Here is a 20,118-nt window from a genome sequence, read left to right as displayed (position 1 = left end):
CCCTGCGGCCCCTAGAGATACCACAGGATACACAAAGGTACCGTCGCTCCGCCAAAAAAGGAAGAACGAACCACACCGGCCCCACGCCCCTCCCCTCTGCGACCCAGCTCACCTCAAACGCGCATCCAGGCCCAAAGGCAGCCGGCGCACGGCCTGCAACACCAAACACAAACGCTTCAATTGAGTGGCCGTACGACGCCTTGCTCTCAAACAACAGCCCGGCCTTCAAGCCCCTCACCTCTCGGACCTCTCGTCGGCATGCGGCGTCTCCCCTCTGACGCCTGCGTGCGGCGCCTGCAAGAACCCAAGCAAAAAAGGACCCGCTCAGGTGCTGCGGGAGTCTCAGGATACCCGCACAAACCCCCCCTTCTCAGACACGCACCTTTTCCTCGACAGCTCACCTGCCTGGCCTCCATCAGATACGGTTGCCATCTTGCGGCTCGCCCACCACCTGCAAGAGCCAAACGCATGTTGCTCACAACCACCTGCAACGCGACACCTCAGGACGAATCGCTACACTTCAGCCCACCCGTCACCGCTCACCATAGCCTTCTCTGAAGTCTCATCACCACACTGTGTCTCTCCCGCAAAGCCTACATGGAACATGTGCAAACCCTTAAGGAAGAAGATACATGCTACGATATTACCCAGAACAGCAAGCTACCCACGCCGAATCCCATTCTCACACATCTTTTCTTTGACAGCTTGCCTGCCCAGCCTGTCAGTTCCAGCTAGCACTTTGAGGCTCACCCATCATCTGTAACACACAAGTAACAGATGTAACAAGTAACATGTTACAAGTAACAGAGGTCACTTTTACCTTCGCTATCAACACAACACCTCAGAAAGAACCGCTACTTCAGCACGCCAATCACCTAGCTCAACTCCCCTCCTGTGTCCAGCTCACACTTGGCTCATTCCTTACTGCCTTCTAACCCCCCAAAAACACACTGCAGAGTCATTCAGCCATCAGTCACATCTTCCTTCTATATACCACACACCGTCCTACCTTCTTACAGGATTTCCCCGGCTTTCCTATGTCACCCTGAACAACTCCTCCTCTGCCTCTGGAAAGAAAGGACATGGTAGAAGTCACCCGGATGCACAGCAATAGCTTAAACGATCCATAGGTCTTGCTCCCATGTAGGAATACCATGTAGAGCCCAACTACCACCTGCCATTAAAGGACATACATTAACTCAAGCATTACACCCTATACACGTACAAACCTGAAGACCGTTAGGATGTACTCTCAGCTAGCACTCTAGCTGCCAGCTACAGTCATCTTCTTATCATCTACAAAATACTACTAAAGTTACTGACCTTTCCCATTGCTTTTGGCTATTGACTCTACACAAGCCTACACAGGGTTTTACAGAAGTCTATTGATATTAACTATACACTTGTATTGCTCTTCTTTTCTTAAAGAAACAGCATATATAAATTCCCATACATAAATGCATACAGAACACTCACCCTAACCCCTACCACATCTTATCAATACCCTTAACAGTTAATGTCAACACCTTCTAGATTACACAAGAGAGTTTATAAAAATAATTTTAAGATTCAATAAAGTTGAGAATTCCAATAATAAAAAGAAACATACTCAAAACTAAAAAGAAAAAAATAACAGAACAACATACTATCAAGCCATCTTACCACACCTGAACCTCCAATGCAGTATTAGATAAGGAAAAACATATAAGTTTAGACACAAATGATCTTTCAAATTTAAATGCCACCAACCCTTATTGAGTTCAAAAAGCCTTACCTCTCACAAGCATCTGCATGTCTTTAAATATCAAAACATACCTATCCAAAAATATTTAAACAGCTCAAAACTTACAATTAAGTACAGGAACACCAAAGCACCCACACTGGAGAAACCCAGGAGGGAAGTGAGCTCCCTCATTAGAGGCTGTGGCTCATATACCCCGGGCCCTGCCCACCACCCTTCCCACAATCACCTGGGAAAGGGGAGGGGTGAACCACCACAGGGTATAAAGGCAGCTGAAGGAACAGCAGGGTGTATTCTCAAGTGCTTTATATTAACACACAGAAGAAGACAAAAAGAGTGGTTCTTACTGTAATTGTACTACTATTTGTTTTTCTTCACCTACATGTATTGCATCAGCAATGTGGCCAGGTAAGAAATTAAACTTCATTTTCCTGGGATGTATACAGGGAAAAACCATGTCTTACTAATTTATATAGAAGAGCAGCTCCTGGATTATAATAGCACTATTATGACCATTAGTTGTATGTTTTACTTTTCTGTAAAACAGAAGAGTTATACAATTATGGTTCATTTCTAGCAAAACCACACATACTATCTACATACTAGCAGAGCTATAGTCTAGATATGACTGAATGGCAAAGTGAATTAAATCTCTAGTTCAAATGAAATTATTTTCTATAAATCACTGATAAGTCAGAGTAATTTTGACACTCTGATTTCCTTAAGAGACTGATAGCAGTCTCAAAGGACAAAAATTACAAAAGGGAAATACAGGAATGGTATCAAAAGTTATATGAAGTGTCCTAATGAGCATATAGGCAGCTAAATAAAGATTAAATGGGGAATTGCAATAAAAACTCATTGAGATGTGTGTTGCTAAAAATAGATCCAGGCTATTGATTCTCCAAGAATCTCAAGAGAAGATCAGAGCCACCCGTAGACATTTTTGGGGTACCAGATACCAAAGAGAAACATACTATAAGACAGAAAACAAATTAATTACTGCGGAGTACAAAGATGGCTTTAGGAAAGGTTCTGGCAGAACAAGAGGCGTTGTCACAGGGATAGGAATAGTTTCTAATGGACCAGAGAAACTAAAGCAGTGGTGAGAATGCAGGAAGCTCAAAAGGGAATTGACCAAACTAACAGATATTCTCGGGGGAGCTGGAACGGGGGGCGGCAAAGAATTGAGGAAAGAAAAAAGTGATCGGGGTAACAGATACCGCCTCAGGAATAGAGCTGGAGGGTAAAGAGGGGTGAAAAGTGCCCTTCTGAGCTAGAACAGGGTCCTGGGCTATCTCTATGAGGGGATGTCTCGTGGGAACTCTGCAAACGGAGCAGAGGAGTCACGAGGGAGCCCAAGACACCAAAGCAGCCTTGGAGCTGGAGCATGAGGAGAGTCTAGGAAAGGACTGTGACTAGGATAGAAGATGTCCTGAGGAAGGCAGAGAGACAGAAAAGTATTTGGGGATGTGACAATTACATCCAGAGGGCATCTGAGTTCAGTAAACGCAACATGAGAAAGCCAGGGAACAAATAGAGGCACAAACAGAAGGAAGAAAGGACAGAATGACTGCTGTGCGCAGCATATACAGACTCAGGAAATCTTCAGATGGTGAGAGAGGGGTGTGAGTGCCACGGCAAAGCTAAAAGCGCGCAGAATGCGACCTCAAAGGGGCCGGTAGGTGTTGCGGCGCCCTGAGGGGTCCTGGATGAGGCGCAGAGACAAAAGAATGCTCTGGGAAACGAGGATACAGTCTGGAGGGGTGTGACCAGATTACAGATCTCCTCAGGAGCCGGGGACCGGCTGGAGGTACCGTAGTCAGCAGACGGTATGCTAAGAGTGCTCCGAGGCACAAGCAAACCCGACGACTGGGTTCAGAGATAACAAGGGAAGACCAAAGTCTGCTACTGAGCTAAAACAGGGTTGTGGGATGAAAAGGGGCTCTCTGGACACACGGTGACTGGGAGCGGAGGGGTCACGAAAGGCTCACGGGATAAGAGATTGAAAAGGAGAGTAAATGCTACCAAAATGCTGTGGAGCACAGGGAAGGTCTCGGGAGGCATCCTAGATGGCATAGAAAAGAAAAAGATTGCTCTTTTTTGGGAACAGATGTCTTGGAGAGGTGCGATTGCGACAACAATGTGCTGCTGGGGAACGTCTAAGACGGTGAGGTAAAAGGCCGATGAGGTAAAAGACGACATTTTAAAAGCTGCGACACTAACAAAAGACAAGAAATTATTCAAGTGTTAATACAGCCAATGGATAACATTAGGTAGAGGAGTTAAAAACTGATAGTAAAGAAATAGGGAAAAACATAAAACACCAAAGGCCAAGTGACTTGGAGGTGTAGGGGGAAAAAAAAAATCAAGTGCGGGATGTTAGAAAAACAAAGAGAAAAATGAAAAGACGGACAGGAAACTGAAACGGGAGCGGAAAGAAAGTTAAAATGCAGCAGTACTAATGAAAGACAAGAAATAATTCTGAGAAACAGCAAAGGGAATAAAAGTAGACAGAACATTTAGGAAGCAAGAGATTAGGAAAAGGAAGGGCAAAAATAGATAGGGACAGCCAGCTAAAAGAGACAGCAAATTTTAAAAGCTGTGACGCTAAAGGAAGAGAAGAAATAATTTTAAAAAGACATCAAAGGGAGAAAAATTGGCATAGAAAAGGTTTAAAAAGCAAGGGGGATTATGGAACTAAAGATAAAATTTAAAACATAGGGACAGCAAACAGATGGATGAAGAAAACTGGTGAAGTGATGGTGTTAAGGGAAGACATATACTTGAAAGAAAACAGAGCAAAATAAGCACAGGAAACGGGCTAAAGGAAGAAATCTAAAAAGTGACAGGGATTAGGGAAACCTAGAGCAAACTATTAATAATAGGGATGGAAAATAGAAAAATATTATAAAAGCAAAGGTACTGCTACTAAGGACAAGAAATAACTAAAACAAAGACACCAGATAAAATTGTACAAAATTTTAGAGGAAAATACGATTCAAGAAATGAGGGAAAAAATTAAAAATAGCAACGGTCAAGTAAAATGGAAATGTAGAAAGTAAGTGGAAAAAGCAAGGTCATTAGTGAAATAGAAGAAATAACTTTTTTTGAACTTCCAAAGGAATGAGAGTTAACTTATAAATAACATTTAAAAAGGAAGGACTTATAGGGAAATAAAAGAAAAAATTAAAACAGAGACGGTAACCTAGAAGGGAGGTAGAAAGGAAATGGAAAAAGCGAGGGCGCTAAAGAGAGATGAGAAATAATTTTGCAAAGACAGCAAAGAGAACTGAGGTTGCTGTAGAAAGAAAGCCTAGCCAGCAGTGCGTATTAGGAAATAAAGACAATCTTATGCAATAAGGACAGTGACCCAAAACAGACGTGAAAAGGAAATGTAAAAAGCGAGAGCGCTATGAAAAATAATTGAGAAGTAACACCGGCGAACGAGACAAAAGTAGGAAAGTTTAAAAGCCAAGGGATTAAGAGACAATAACAACTAAAAAATAATAATAGAAATAAAACACAGACATAAAATTTTAAAAGCGATGGTGCTAAGGAAAGAGCTGAAAATGAACAAATGACCACAGTAAAGGTGATAATAGTACACAAAAAGAACACGATAAACGCAAGGGTGGTTAGGGTACCACTGGAAAAAAATTAAAAGGGATTGAATAAGGAGTTCAGCTATCTCAAAGGGGGAAAAGCATTCTTCCTTGGGAATTTGCAGGGCTCGGGGAGGCGGCTTTAAGGGAGACTTGGAGGGGAAGGGATATAGCCAGGCTCGCTAAAGAAGAGCCTAGGGGCGGCGTGCCGAGCTCGAGGGTGAAATCAATATCCCACCTTGAGCAGGTCTACCCCGATGCACGCAGCATAGATGCCGTAAGGCAGGAGATAGAAGCTGTTGTGCAGCGGGATAGCTTTGATTTTCTTGCCGTCGCAGACATCGCAGAATGTTCCGGGTCAGAAGGGACCCACGAGGATTAGAGTCCAACTCCTTTCCCTGCACAGGACAACCCCAAATTCACCCCATGCCTCTGATGGTGTTGCCCTAGTGCTACTTGATTATTGTCAGGCTTGGCGCTGTGCCTGCTTCCCTGGGGAGCCTGTTCCATGGCCCTCTGAGTGAAAAAACTTTTCCTAATACCCACCCTAAACCTCCCCTGGACCATCCTCCTGCTGTTCCCTCAGGTCCTATTGTTGGTCACTGGAGAAAAATGATCGGCACCTGTGCCTCCTCCACCCCTTGTGAGGAAGCTGCAGAGGGAGATGAGGTCTCCCTGTCTCTAGGCTTAATAAACCAAGTGACTTTAGCTGCTCCTAGTACGGTTTCTCACCAGATGCGGTGGGATGCCTCGTACAATTCGAGTGCTGCGATGGATGGCTCTAATCTCTTACGAAGGGTTAGGCAAGGAAGGAGATGTGGTGGGGTGGCTCTGTACGTTAGGTAGTGTTTTGGTTGTAGAGAGCTCAATGATTGGGAGGATGAGGTTGACGGCTTATGGGTAAGGATGAGGGGAAAGGCCAATGAGGCAGATATCCAGCTGGGGGTCTGCTGTAGACCACCTGACTGCAATGAAGAAGTAGCTGAAGAATTCTACAGGCAGCTGGCAGAACTCTCCCAGTTGCTACCCCTTATTCTCATGGGGCACTTGAACTTACCAGATGTCTGCTGGAAAGAAAACGCAGCAGAGGAAACGGTCTAGGAGATTTGTGGAGCGCTTGGAAGGTAACTTCCTGATGCAGCTGGTAAATGAGCCTACTGGGGAGGTGCCTTGACTGACCTGCTCTTTAGAAACAGAAGGACTGGTGGGAGATGTGGGGGTTGGAAGCCATTTTGCGCCTAGCGACTGCACCCTGATAGAATTCCTGATGCCTGGCAAAATAAGGAAGGGGGGGCTGGCAAAATCTACACTGTGGACTTGCGGAGGGCAGGCTTTGGACTCTTCGGGACACTGGTTGAAAGGGTTCCTTGGGAGGAAGTCCTGAAGGGCTAAGGGGTCCTGGAAGGCTGGATGCTGAAGAAGGAAATCTGGAAGGTGCAGAACCAGGTTGTCCCTGTGTGCAGTAAGACAAACGGGCAGGAAGATGACAGGCCTGGCTGAACAGAGAGCTTCTGCGGTGGCTCGGGGGGGCGGGGAAAGGAGAGTTTACTGCTTTTTAAGAATGGGTAGGCAAGTCAGGAACAGAACACAGAGCTTGTTATGCAAACCAGGAAGGCAAAAGCCCAGCTAGAACTCAACTGGCCACTGTTGTTACAGATGACAAAACATGCTTTTACATATATGCTAACAGAAAGAGAGCCAAAGAGAATCTCCAGCCTCTACTGGGGGCCGGGGTGGGGAATGCTGCCACTGAGGACTAGACTGAGGTACTTGATGCCTTCTTGGCCTCAGTCTCTAGTAGACTGGCTGTTTATCACCAGGGTAGTAATGGTTCACCTTCAGTGTGCTCACCAGGCATGTACAGGATGACCAGGGGATCAGGCCCAGACACTGCAGGTTCTGCCTGACCAACCCAGTCTCCTTCTATAACCAGGTGACCCACCTAGTGGATGAGGGAAGGGCCGTGGATGTTATCTACCTGTACTTCAGTAAAGCCTTTGACACTGTCTCCCACAGCATTCTCCTGGAGAAGCTGGTGGTTCCTAGCTTGGACAGGTGTACTCCTTGAGTACAAAACTAGCTGGATGGCTGAGCCCAAAGAGTAGTGGTGACAGAGGTTAAACCAAATTTGTGGCTGGTCATGAGCGCTGTTCCCCAGGGGTCAACTTTAGGACTAGTCTTGTTCCATGTCTATATCAATGATCTGAATGAGGGGACAGTGTGCCTTCAGTAAGTTTGCAGATGATACCAAGTTGGGCGGGAGTGTTCATCTGCTTGAGGGTAGGAAGGCTCTGCAGAGGGATCTGGACAGGCTGGACCCATGGCCTGACGTCAACTCTATGAGAATTAACAAGGCTGAGTGCCGGGTCCTGTGCTCGGGTCACAACGACCCCATGCAATGCTACAGGCTTGGGGAAGAGCGACTGGAAAACTGTGCGGCAAAGGACCCGGGGGTGCTGGTTGACAGCCGGCTGAACGTGACGCGGTGGTCTGCCTGGGTTGGCAAGGAGGCCGCTGGGGTCCTGCCTTGTATCAGAAATAGCGTGGCCAGCAGGAGTAAGGAAGTGATCGTACCCCCAACTTGGCACTGGTGAGGCCGCACCTTGAGTATCGTGTTCCCTTTCGGGCCCTTCAGTACAAAAAGGACATTGAGTAGTTGGAGTATGTCCAGAGAAGGGCAACAAAGCTTGGGGAAGGGTCTGGAAAACAAGTCTTATGAAGAGCGGCTGAGGGAACTGGGGTTGTTTAAGTCTGCAGAAGAGGAGGCTCAGAGGAGGTTGTAGTAAATGGGGTGTAGGTTCCTTTTCCCAAAGAGCTAGCGATTGAACAAGAGGAAATGGTGACGAGTTCCATCAGGGAATGATCAGATAGGGTATTAGGAAAAATTTCTTTACCCGAAGAGTCGTCAGGTAGTGGAACAGGCTGTCCAGAGAGGTGGGGCAGTTGCCCTCCCTGGAGGCGTTCAAAAGATGCGTATACGTAGCGCTTTAGGAGGCACGGTAGCGTTGGGTTGATGATTGCACTCAATGATACCACAGGCCTTTTCCAACCTTATTAACTCTATTAAAAAAAAAACAGTCACCTTGATAAAATATTTTAAAAGCAATGGGGTGCATGACCAACAAATAACCCTTAAAATTAGGGATTGGCAGCTTCGTAAAACTAAACCTAGAAAGAGAATTTTAAAAGCAATGGAGTAAGGGTCAGACAGGAAAAAGTAAGAAATAGGGACCGCAAACTAAATCAATGAAGACAAACAAAAATTGAAAAAGTGATTTAGTAGAGGACAGGCAGGAAGAAACAAACGTGGATGGGGAACTGAACGTAGACAGACAGCGCAAATGTAAAAATCAACGGGGTTCTGGCCATGTGGGTAGAAGTTAAATATCAAGAGAGGGAGACAGATAGATGGCCACAGAGAAAGGATGTAGGAAGAGCAAGCCGGGGCAGAGCAGAGGGAGTCACTGAAATGGAGATAGGTCGCTGGGTAGAGGCAGACCTAGATATGCAATTTTTACAAGTAATAGGGAAGAAAGAAATAATAGCAGGTGTGGAGCCAGAAAAGGAGAGGTATAGAAAGGACACATAGAAGGTGATGGGGTGCAGGGCAGTGTTGGCAGAAGACCAAAAAGCTTTGGTGCGCTGTGCAGCCTGAGAAGGAGACAGAGGCAGGGACAGGCAAGGAGGCAGACAGACACTGGGAAAAGCATAGCAGGGATAGGCCCAGATGCATGGGAGGAGCTGTGCGACTCACTGCAGCTCCTGTTGTGGGCAGGACACCTTCACAGCCCTGAGGTTTCTCTCTCTCCCTCTGCCCCTTCCCCCTCCACAGTGCTGGCTGCCCAAACCATGCCCCTCCCGGAGCAGGAGGCGGGTGCCCTGACACTCCTCTCCAACCATGTTTCCTGGACACACGGGGGCCAATGCACATAGCCAACAGAGCTGCCGATATCCTGTTACCTTGTGCTGGTGGGGTGCTCTGGCCGGGATGGATCCTTCCTTGCTCAATGACACGCTGTTCCTTGCTGGAGGCACCTGCCTGTGCAACACCCTTCCTTTCACTCCTCAGCCAGCTCCTGCAGGCAGGAGTGTCCAGGCAGCCCTCTCCCCAGCTAGAGCCCCTTGGCACAGCAGGGCCAGCCCTGTCCTCGGACTCACTGGCTGCATCCAACAGCACATCATCTTCTCCCTTGGATCCAGCTGCAGCCACTCACCCCGAAGCCCAGGGGCTGCAAACGCATCTGGGAATGCGCAGGAAGCAGCGAAGCCTTGTCCCTTCACGCGCGTCAGATATGGTTGCAGTGAGCTGGCTACCAGGGTCAGCACCCAAAAGCAGTGTGACAGAGGAAAAAGAATAAATAGGGAGGAAGGACAGAGGAAGGAGCTGGAACAAGGCACATGGGAACAAGAAACAAAGAGGTGAAGTGTACAGGGCAGAATTGGCAAAAGAGCAACAACTTTTGGGGCACCAGAGAGGTAGGTGGACCAGAATCAGGGATTTGGGGGTGTATTAGTGCTGTGGCAGCAGCTCTCGCTCTGCGAGCGCAGCCCTGCAGGAGCAAGTCACCAACTGGGAGGATGGGCCCTGACTTGGAGAGGAAAAGGAAAAGGGATAAGGGGCAGCTTTAGAAAGCGCTTTTATAACTTCAGTACGTATGAAGGGGGGGGTTGAGCTTCTGAAACCGTTCTATAAATAGTGTTTTTCTTAGTGTTGTAAAAACCCTATATAGCAGAGATATTTACACTGAAGTATCTACTTAAATATATGTATATTTAGGGAATACATAGATGTTTTATAACTTAATATCTGTTTACACTATCTATTGTGACTATATCTATATACATCTATAGAATATTTATGCATCTATTTAGACATACCGATCAACACTTTTATCAGAACTTCTATTTAGCTATCTGTTTAAACTTACATATATTGTCACTCATTTTACACTTCTCTATTTAGACTGAGATATCTACTTATCTCTATACCTGTTTATGCTTATTTTATTATCTTTATTTAGATTACATAGGATATCTAACAGAAGGGTTGGACTAGATGATGCCTGAGAACCTTCCAACCTGTGACCCTGCAGTAGGCTTATTATAGAACACACACTAAATTCAGATAGCTTTATCCAGGCAGACGACTTCTTATATATTTTGAAAACCAATATTAACTTATAAGAAAAAACTTTAAAAAAAACTTTTTACCTACTGTATAGTACAAAGAACTTTAAATTTTTTATATTCCAATTAGAAACATGTACAGGCTCTTAAAATATAAAAAACTTGTATAGACATAAAATATTTTTGTGCATTTTAAACTCTATATAGAGGAAGGAATTCAAAATAGGAAAAAAAAAACCTTTTCCTTTATTGCAATGTCACACACCCATACTTATAGTTTATAATATTTAATAATCCCCCCACTACTCTTTGGGGAGGGACCCCCCCATTACACCCCCATCTGTAACAGGTGAGCAGGATTCCTATGCACAAAATTCACCCAACATACGATATTTCAAAAGCACAACAGTATTTATTGCTCTGTTAGAGCCTTGCAGAAGCAGTTAGTAGCATATTGTTTTCCCCTCATCAGACCCTGACCAACCCGACTATGCCCGAGACACCGCCGAGCAGGAGGGTGACCGTGAGCAAGGTCATCATGGAGAAGGGAGGTAGGCGTGGCACCTTCAGGGTGTCCCCTGTGGTTCCCAGAGTGTGCTCTGTCTCCCCCCCTCTCTCTGCTTTGAGCTGCCCCTTTTTATACCCTCAGCGGATTCAAGGCAAAAGTACTGCCTAGACGTTGCCGTACGCGTGGCCGGCACATGCAACAAGACCTGCCGGGTACGTGCTCTGCCAGCTAACGGCGGTTCTGGGGTTGCAACAACATATTGTGCAATGACAATCCTCCCACTTCCCCCCTTCGAGGTTGTGTTCTCACAGCTGTGTTCAGCTTGTGATTCTTCCACTGTGGCCCTACACTGACCACCATCTAAAATCCCTCACGCACCATCCCCCCTCACCTGCTCCTCTGCTGCAGCATTTCCCCCACACATAGGTGACATTAGTGTGCCCCGAGTAACAGGAAGCAAGTATGGGTGGGGACGTATTTACTGAGCATACCGAGATGCTTTCATCAAGATGTTGGAAAACCAAAAATCTAACTATATGTCACCATATTAAAAAAATTGGAGCAGATGAAAATACAAACTGTTGTCAGCCTAAGGCATAGTATATCAGTTCAGTCAAAGGAGGTTTCTAAGTAAATGGATCAACTTGAAACACAACATATCCTTTACAGCTTAAGTGAGTAGAACACTTAAAACACTATTAACAGCTATTTATACTAAAAATCTGATCAAAATGGTACCACACTAAACATTCTTGCTGGTGTTAGAAAAAGCCTCATCCCTTCCTTATGGCACTGCTGCAGGGAGATAACCCTATGAGACTGCAGGGCAATGCTATAGTGTAACAAGAATCTATGCTTACCAATTCACCACCACAGCTACAGCTGCACATCATGCTTACTCAATGAAGCCCAAAGTGTCAAACCTAAAGGAATAAAATCAGGGGAACACAGCTGCCCTTCTGAAGGCAGGCCGCCTGGGGTGAGGGGGGCAGCTGTGCGTCAGGGCACAGGGCAGCCAGGCAGACCAGATGCCCGTGGCTGACCTGCAAAGGAGTTTTACGCTGCTGATCCTTGGGCTTCGTTGGCTTGTCAGCACCTCGCCTCTGCACTGCCAGGACCCTGCTCTGCTCATCCTGCGTAAGCACAAGGCTTCACCGAGCACACAACAGGAGAGCAGGGTAAGTGAGGGCATGTCACCAAGAAAAAACCCACAGGAGAAAACCTCACGCAGTAGGCCCATTTCAGTGGGAGGGCACAGACACATGCAGAGGAAGGGTGGGGGAGGAGACAGACACTGCTGGACCGGGGCATGTCTGGGCAGACATGCCATGGGGAACGCGCATGGGGATGACTGACCAGGGGGTCCCCCCCCAGGATAATCCACAACAGGCAACTCACCTGGGATAACCTGCAGATGATGATCTGCTCCAGATAACTGATGCACTGCAGGAAACCCATTCCAGACAAGCCCCAGAAATGCCCTTCCAAATGCAGGTGTTTCATACCTAGTAATCCCCAAATTAGGATTTTCATGGTGTTTTTTTTTTTATAGGGTTGGGTTGGTCAATTATTGCTTTGGGTTTTTGTTTTTTTTTGTTATCTTTGGGTTGTGTTGTTTCCCATTTTGCTGGGTTTCTTGGGAATTTGTGTTTTGGGTCCTTTTTTTTTCCCCATAATATAAAACTTGGGGTTGTTCTTCAAAAATATTGTACAAAGTGGGTGTGTGTGTGTTTTTGAACCACAAAAATTGGTGATTTTCAGTTTGTTTTGTGGATGAGAGTGGCTGGTCCATGGGTTTCTTCATTTGGAGTTTTTTGTAGGTTTTTTTTGTGGTGTGTGTTTGTTTTGTCACTCCCCAGCCCACCTACCTGATGTGCGGAAAGCGGACTCCACAATCTGTAAGATTGTGAAGTAGGTATGTTTATTCAGCACGGGGGGTAGTCCCACCAAAGTCATGCGCGCCTGTGTGGTAGTTTGTCTTCCATTTATGTAGTAAAGCATTACATATACATAATTTCCCAATACGCCTATAGATATGCATGACCTTTCCCCACGTCGTATTAAAATTAGCCAAAAAAGTAGTTTCCATAAATCTTTCCCAACTGAGCTTGCACAGTGCCTCCTCGTGGTGGTGATCGGGGGTAGTAAAGATGAAGGCTGCTGGCTCCTCTTCATCACCGCTAGTAACCTTTTGGTTTTGCGCAGACTCAGTTATCTCTTGACACTTGTCCAAACTACTGTTTTACCTGGTTCTTTAGACAATTTTCTATCCTTATCAGGAATTTGTCCTTCGCAAGTGGATTCCAGGCCTCCTTGCTAATTATTTTACACAGCGGCTAGATAAGTGTTCCGCAACAATTAACTTTCAGCTGGATAAGCATTCAGAGATAGGATAGTTAACTTCTGGTTTTGCATCTTAGGAGCCCCTTCCCCCTTTCATACCCCCCAGCCATTTTCTTTCTTTCCAGCTGCACAAATCCACCTGGAGTTGACTCTTCCAGTTTTCTTTCCCCCAAAACTGTTTGGGTTTTTGTTTAGTTTTTTCTGTTTGCTTTGGTTCCACCACCCCCCACCACTGCAGACCCAGACTCAAAAGGTTTGGGGTTCTTTTGTACCCTGGCAGCAGCGCCCACTCTGCATATGCGGCCCCATAGGGGAAAATCCCCATTTGGGGGAATCAGGCCCACACTGGGATAGGAAAAGGAGAGGGCGAGAGGGGCAACATTTGAAAGCGCATTTGTATCTTCAATTGATGGGGGGAGTTGAGGGGGGTTGTCAAATTTATAAATCCTGTGTATAAATAGTGTTTCTTTGCATTTTAAAAACCTTATATAGCATAGACATTTACACTTATGTGGTCTACTTACACATCCATATGCTTATGGAATACATAAATTTTACACATATCTATTTAGATATGTTTAGACTTGGCTATATTTACACTTACACAGAATAGCTATTTACACATACCTGTTTAGACTTACATATCAATACATATATAGAACACCTATTTAGACTAGCTATCTGCTTACTTATACTTTTCTGACACTTTCATCTTTTTCAACTTCTCTATTTAGACATCTACTTACAATTACATGTATTTAGACTTATTTATTTCACTCTATATATAATCTCTATTTAGATTAGACATCTACTTAGACTATGTAACACACAGTAAGTGTAGATGCTCACTCTAGTCAGACTTCCTTCTATTTTTAATTCCTTCATAAATCCTTTCTTCATTTTAAACTCCTTCATTTTTTATTTTAAATATATGTAGACAGGCGAGTTACTTTTGTATTTTAAAATCCTGTATCTCAATGTAGAATTCTTTCTATCCTAAAATCCGTTTATACATCTATAAAGTAATAATACTTTTCAACATATATAAAATAAGAGGTTTTCTCTAATTCAGTGCCTCACACCCACGTTAGCTTAAAATATTTTTCTTATTAGCCCCCTGAATTTTCAGGCATTTTTGGGCTGCAACCGCCCTTTTTGAGGGGGGGAACCCCTAGATGACCCACACACACACTGACCTGCTCCTCTGATGCATTATCAGCTCCCCCAGTGACACTGGGGTGCCCTGCATGACATCATCACCCCCCCAGGACTCCCCCTATTTTATTATAGTAAGGTTGGACTAGGTGATCCCTGAGGTCCCTTCCAACCTGAGATTCTGTGATTCACCCCCAAGAAGGGCACTAAACAAGGGAATCTGCTCCAACCTGCAGCTCATTAATAGTGTAATTTACAAAGGTACACACACCCACCCCCCAAAAAAAGGGGAGCTCTGCTAAAATCTAAAAGGTTGGGCAGCCCCCCCAGCCCCTGTCCGCAGGCTAGCGGCCACCCCACGGCAAAGCAGGAGCGTGCCAGAGGACAGTGTCACATCTCTCTCAGGCTCTGCTCGGCCATGCTCCCGCTCTGGGACGGGATCCCCGGGGCGACAAACAGCCCCGGTCCCTGGGGGCCCTGACTCTCCCCACCAGGCAGCCCTCGCGGCCGCACCTGCGGGGCACCCGCTGGAGACAGAGCCAGGAGCCTCCAGGCAGAGGGATGGCCCCTTACCGTCACCACGCTTAATGACGGGCAGGCAAACCCGGGCCGGGGGGCATCTCTTGAGCATCACGAGACACTTAGAAGACATCTGAAAAACAGAAATCCCAAACTATATTTCAGCACGTTAATAAAGTAGCACAGAAGAAAATGGAGGAGCTCAGTCAACATAAGGGATAGGAAGGAAATTGAGCCGCAGCAAGATTCTAGGTAAACGGGTCATGTCAAAACACAACACATCCTTTAAAAGCTAGAGTGATTGGAACACTTGAAAACAGTATTAAGACTAACCGATACCATTTTGAACAGATTCTTCGCGTAACACTGAACGCTCTGGCTGGTGTTGGAAAATGTCTCATCCCTTCCTTATGGCACCGCTGCGGGGAGATAACCCCGTGAGGCTGCGGGGCAAAGTTGTACCGTAACCAGAACCTCCGCTTACAGATCCACCGCAGCAGCTACAGCCCTCGCCCTGCCGCCGCACGTCTTGCTGCCTGGCTCAATGAAGCCTGAAGTGAAGCGTGTCAAACTTGAAAGAGTAACGTAAAAAATTAAGAATAAGTCTCAGTAATTCACTTTGTGCTGAGAAGGCGGGCGCGTGTTTATGCACATCCAATATGAACGTCTACGCTATAAAAGCTTTTCATTTTCCTTCTGCGTTCATTCAACTCGCACAGCAGTTCACGCGCGCCATTCCATTATCTATCTCCAAAATACACAGTAGTAACGTGACTAGGGGGTTTTGGCGTGTTATGGAGTCAGGAGGGACATCCACCCAGCTGCCCTGCCCAAGAGATGCCGCTGAACTGCCAGGGAAACGCGCATCGAAAGCGAGACTGAAATAAAATACTTAAGAGCGCTCCCTCAAAATACCGGCAAGAAACACACACGCACACACACACACCCCCCCGCAACATTCAGTCACCCCTCATTAAATATTTACAACAAATACCTACCTGCTTAAGTACACCTAATAAATCGTACGCTACATCTGCTTGGCAGTTACAGCTGAAACAGCGCAAGTCACGTCGTAAATCAGACAATGTTAGCTTTTTTTAGACTTTCATTTATGATAGAAGAATCAGTGAGTGAAGAGATCCCCGATACAGCTTTACTTTTTTGGGGAAAAAAATAATACCACAACAAAAAACCACACAAATCAAATCCCCAGTGTTGCAATACATAGGGCTACCAAGAAGGACCGGCAGATATGCTAATGCATTTGGCTGTACTGAAGCATACAGGGGAACCGTATTTTTATGGTATCTCGACTGTTACAACTGAGAACCCAAGCACTACCAATGCCATCAACATTTGGAGTATGTGCTGTGCTTGGATCTCCACAAGGACCATTGATTTTTTTTTCTTAAAAAAAAAAAGCAATACTTTGCAAGTCTTGTGCTGATGAGTTCTACTGACAAAGACACTGTCTCTAAGGTGCACTCTGATGGCAAGTTCATAGAATGCAACCTCACTGAATAAGAAATATCTCAATTTTTCAAAATCTCTTCCTAACAAAAGTCACACTGTGGGGCTTTCAGATGGGTCAGATTATGAATCCTTTCACAACAAGAAACACACCAGCTAACCAGGATATTCTTGCAGTGGCCAGGTGCCTCTTCATCATGTAAAAAAGAAAAAAACCCAGAGCCAGCAATAAGTATCACACGGGTCAACACAGATCTCTTCCAGAGCACCCCCCTCATCAAAACGAACATGCCCATCGGCTCACCTCCTCTGCACAGATTCCTGCATCACCCCCCGCTTCTGTCATCGCTTGTGGCACCAAATGTATCAACACACAGTAAACTACCGTTACGCTCGTGAGAAATCACCGCCCCGTGACTTCCTCATTACTACCCAGCTCACTTCTAATGCTCATACGCCGTTCCAAAGAGAGCCCACGTGTTACCTACAAAACTGAAGAGCTCAACAATGGACCACAGCATTCTCTGATCTTAGATGCTGGCTACTGCCCCACCTTCTCAGACCTCTCATAGGCATGCGGCACCTGCAAAAAGCCAAGTGAAAAGGCACCTCCTGAGATGCTGCCTGATGCCACAGCCTGCCCGCACCAATCCCCGTCTTGCACTCCTTTCCCTCGACAGCCTCCCACCCGGCCTACATCACTTCCAGGTGCCGTGTTCAGCTTGCCCGCTGTCCGTAACACCCAAACGACACGCGTTGCTTATAACTTCACCAGCAACACAACACCTCAGAAAAGAACTGCTACTTCAGCCCACCAATCACCACGTGCCTTGCTCGACTTGCCTCTGGTGCCCCGATCAGACTTTGCTCATTGCTACGCTACTTCAAACCCAAAACAAAAGAAACGCAAGGAGCAACAGAGTCATAGAGGCATCGGTCACATCTTCCCTCTATATACACCACGCACCACCTCACCCGCTTACATTGGTCCCCTCAGTTCCCCTCCGTCGCCCTGCATGACTCATCCCTCGACATCTCCAAAACCAACACCGAACAAGTCACCTGGTTGCATAGCAGTACCTTAACTGTTCCTAAAGACCAACCATAACCTGCCATTAAAACAAACATATGACATCAAACATGAAGCCCTACGCACATACAAGCTTGAACACCCTGCAGATGTAATCTGCTCAGCTGAACTCTAGCTGCCTCTCCCAGATAGCTACGGTCACAGCCTCCGAGCCCACAAAATGTCACGGTGATTACGGTCCTCGCCCGCTGAGGAGGGCCACTCAATCCGAGATGACGGTACAACCTTTCCCCCAACAGCCTTAGCATAGCAACAGATGAACCCTAAGCTCTCATCGCTGTGCCACCTACCCGACTCTACGCGGCCAGCAAGGCAGCTCCGAGCCAAACTCACAAAACACACACACCAACGCTATGAGAAACACTACAAACTGTGCGCCTCTGAGACGAGAGAATGCTCTCGGCAAACACAGAGACAACTGGACGGAAGAGCTCATCCAGCAACAAGAACTGCGGAACCCTGACAGTGACACAAGGAGGCCCTAACGCGATCCAAAAAGATTAGAAGAGCGTCAGGGCCCGTGACAAGAAGTTCCTCTCAAAACTGAGACGAAGGGTGCACAAGAAGCCCGGCTACAAGACCTAAGAACGTAAGGATGCAGGGAAGAAATTACACTCCTTGAAAACGGACAGCGACAGAGCAGAGCTGTTCACGCATCTGGGAACGATGTCGCAGACAACAACTGCCCAGAAACTCCTCAAACAACAGAGCGATCCACACTTTAAACTGTAACGCAAAAAAAGAAGCACCCGAAGGGCGCCGGCCCCACAGTTAGAACCTTGCCAGCCCCTAGGGATAGTGCTGTGCTCCTGAGAGTAAAGAGAACATCATGACCCGAGAAAGGTCTAAGACGCCGAACACACACCACACAAACTACACAACACACGCAGCCCGGAACAGCCCTGCCCAGCACAAACTAGCACCATGCTGAAGAGGAACTCGCTCCCCTTACCTGCCCAAAGGGGACTGCTTCCTGGACAGCCCTCGCCCCTAGGCTACCTTTAAAACCCCTTCCTGCCGTGGCCAACCTTGTCCCCACCCTACCCCGACCCCTTCCCCAGCACCCCTGCCTCAACTTAGCTTTCAGAGGGCCAGGAAGCTCAATCCATCCTCAAGAAGGAAGAGCACAGTCAGACCACTGGATTTGTCCTGCAGTTCCCAGGTGCCTCTTCATCGTCCAAAAAAAAAAACCCCACACACAACCAAAAAAAAGGCTGGAGAGTGCTGTCAATCAGCATCACATCACAGACACTTCCCACAGCATTCCCCTCCTTACTCTACAGCAAGTCCAGAAAAGGCCACCACTGCTTTTAGAGGGCCGGGACACTCAATCCATCCTCAACAAGAAAAACACCAGCAGCCCACTAGATCAATCCTGCAGTTGCCAGGTGCTTCTTCATTATCAGAAAAAAAAAAACCACCAAACTCCCAACCCACAGACAACAAACCGTGCTTTCAGTCAGCAACACATCAGTCAACACGGACCTTTCCCATATCATCCCCACCTCACATGTAGCCCGGGGTTCCGCTCAGCTGCTCTGTGCCCCTTCCAGACTTAGACAGTTGTCATCACTTGCAGCCCCTAGAGATACCGTAAGACACAAAATCACCACTCTCCTTGCAAGAAGTCACCAGCCCCATGCTCCTCCTCACTGCAACCCAGCTCACCTGAAATGCTCCTCAAATACCCTTCAGTTGCATCTTCCCTTTAATCCTGCACAGGGACCTGCTGCCTTAGTGTGCTCTACTCAGCTCTGCTCTATCACACTGCACAGGTCAGACCAAAGGGAGGGCCAGAGGAGGAGGAGGAGGAAGACAACGAGCAGGGGCCCAAGGGCAGGCAGAGGAGGAGGAGGAGGGGCCCGATGAGGAAGATAGAGGGCCCAAGAGCAGGCCCGAGGGCGGGCTGAGGAGGAACGGGAGGGGCCAGAGGGTGGGCCGATGACGACGAGGAGGAGCCCAAGGGCGGGCAGATGAGGACGAAAAGCAAGAAAAGGAGGAAAATAGCAGGGCCCAGGGCGAGCACAGGACAGTAGGAGGAGAGAAAAGCAGCATCCGGCTGAACAGGGCGGGGGGGGGCGTGTGTGCGTGTAGTGAGAAGGCACGAGGCAGGGAACAGGACGGCCAGAGAAGGACAGGGAGCCTGACGGAGGTGGAGATAAAAGCAGCAGAGAGAGGGGAAGAGAGGCAGCACAAAGAGGGAAGAGCAGGACACAGACCAACAAAGAAGGAAGAGGAGCAGGCTGGAGACGCACAAAGAACCTGGGGCAGGCAGCGCGACAGCGAGGGAGGAAAGAAGAATAGGGGCAGGAAGCTGGACCGAGCGCGATGGAGAAAGACAAGATAAGCGACAAGAACAGGGCAGAAAGGGAAGAATGAAGCCACGGGGACAGGGAGCCGAGACAGCCAACGACGGAGGGAAGGGGCCGGGGAGGGAACACCACAAAACAAACCACGGGGCTACGTGGTACACAGAGCATGAGAAGGCAGAGAATTAAGAATTAGGGACAGGGAGCCAGAAAAAACAACAACAAAAAAAACACCCAAAACAAAGGGAGAT

At 47.0% G+C, this 20,118-nt stretch overlaps 1 protein-coding gene and 1 long non-coding RNA gene across 2 annotated transcripts in view; both read right to left on the bottom strand.

Moving 5' to 3' along the window:
• Nucleotides 1-550: 550 nt before the first annotated feature.
• On the bottom strand, nucleotides 551-2,073 carry LOC142060778 (uncharacterized). Its single transcript, XR_012661916.1, has 4 exons — nucleotides 1,230-2,073; nucleotides 1,010-1,067; nucleotides 687-757; nucleotides 551-593 (listed from the first exon to the last, which is right to left on the bottom strand). It is a non-coding gene; the product is annotated as an uncharacterized LOC142060778 (long non-coding RNA).
• Nucleotides 2,074-10,563: 8,490 nt separating this feature from the next.
• The window catches only part of LOC142061676 (uncharacterized), a 117,738-nt gene continuing 108,183 nt past the window's right edge, over nucleotides 10,564-20,118 (bottom strand). The window contains exon 25 of the mRNA XM_075103075.1: nucleotides 10,564-15,131. Coding sequence (XP_074959176.1) covers nucleotides 15,121-15,131 — 11 coding nt within the window. The 3' untranslated portion in view covers nucleotides 10,564-15,120. The remainder of the gene's footprint in view (nucleotides 15,132-20,118) is intronic.

The sequence above is a fragment of the Phalacrocorax aristotelis genome, chromosome 8 (assembly GCF_949628215.1).
Source record: "Phalacrocorax aristotelis chromosome 8, bGulAri2.1, whole genome shotgun sequence".
NCBI lineage: Eukaryota > Metazoa > Chordata > Aves > Suliformes > Phalacrocoracidae > Phalacrocorax > Phalacrocorax aristotelis.
The sequence above is the reverse complement of the archived record's forward strand: the minus strand, read 5'-3'. Positions and strand labels throughout refer to the sequence as shown.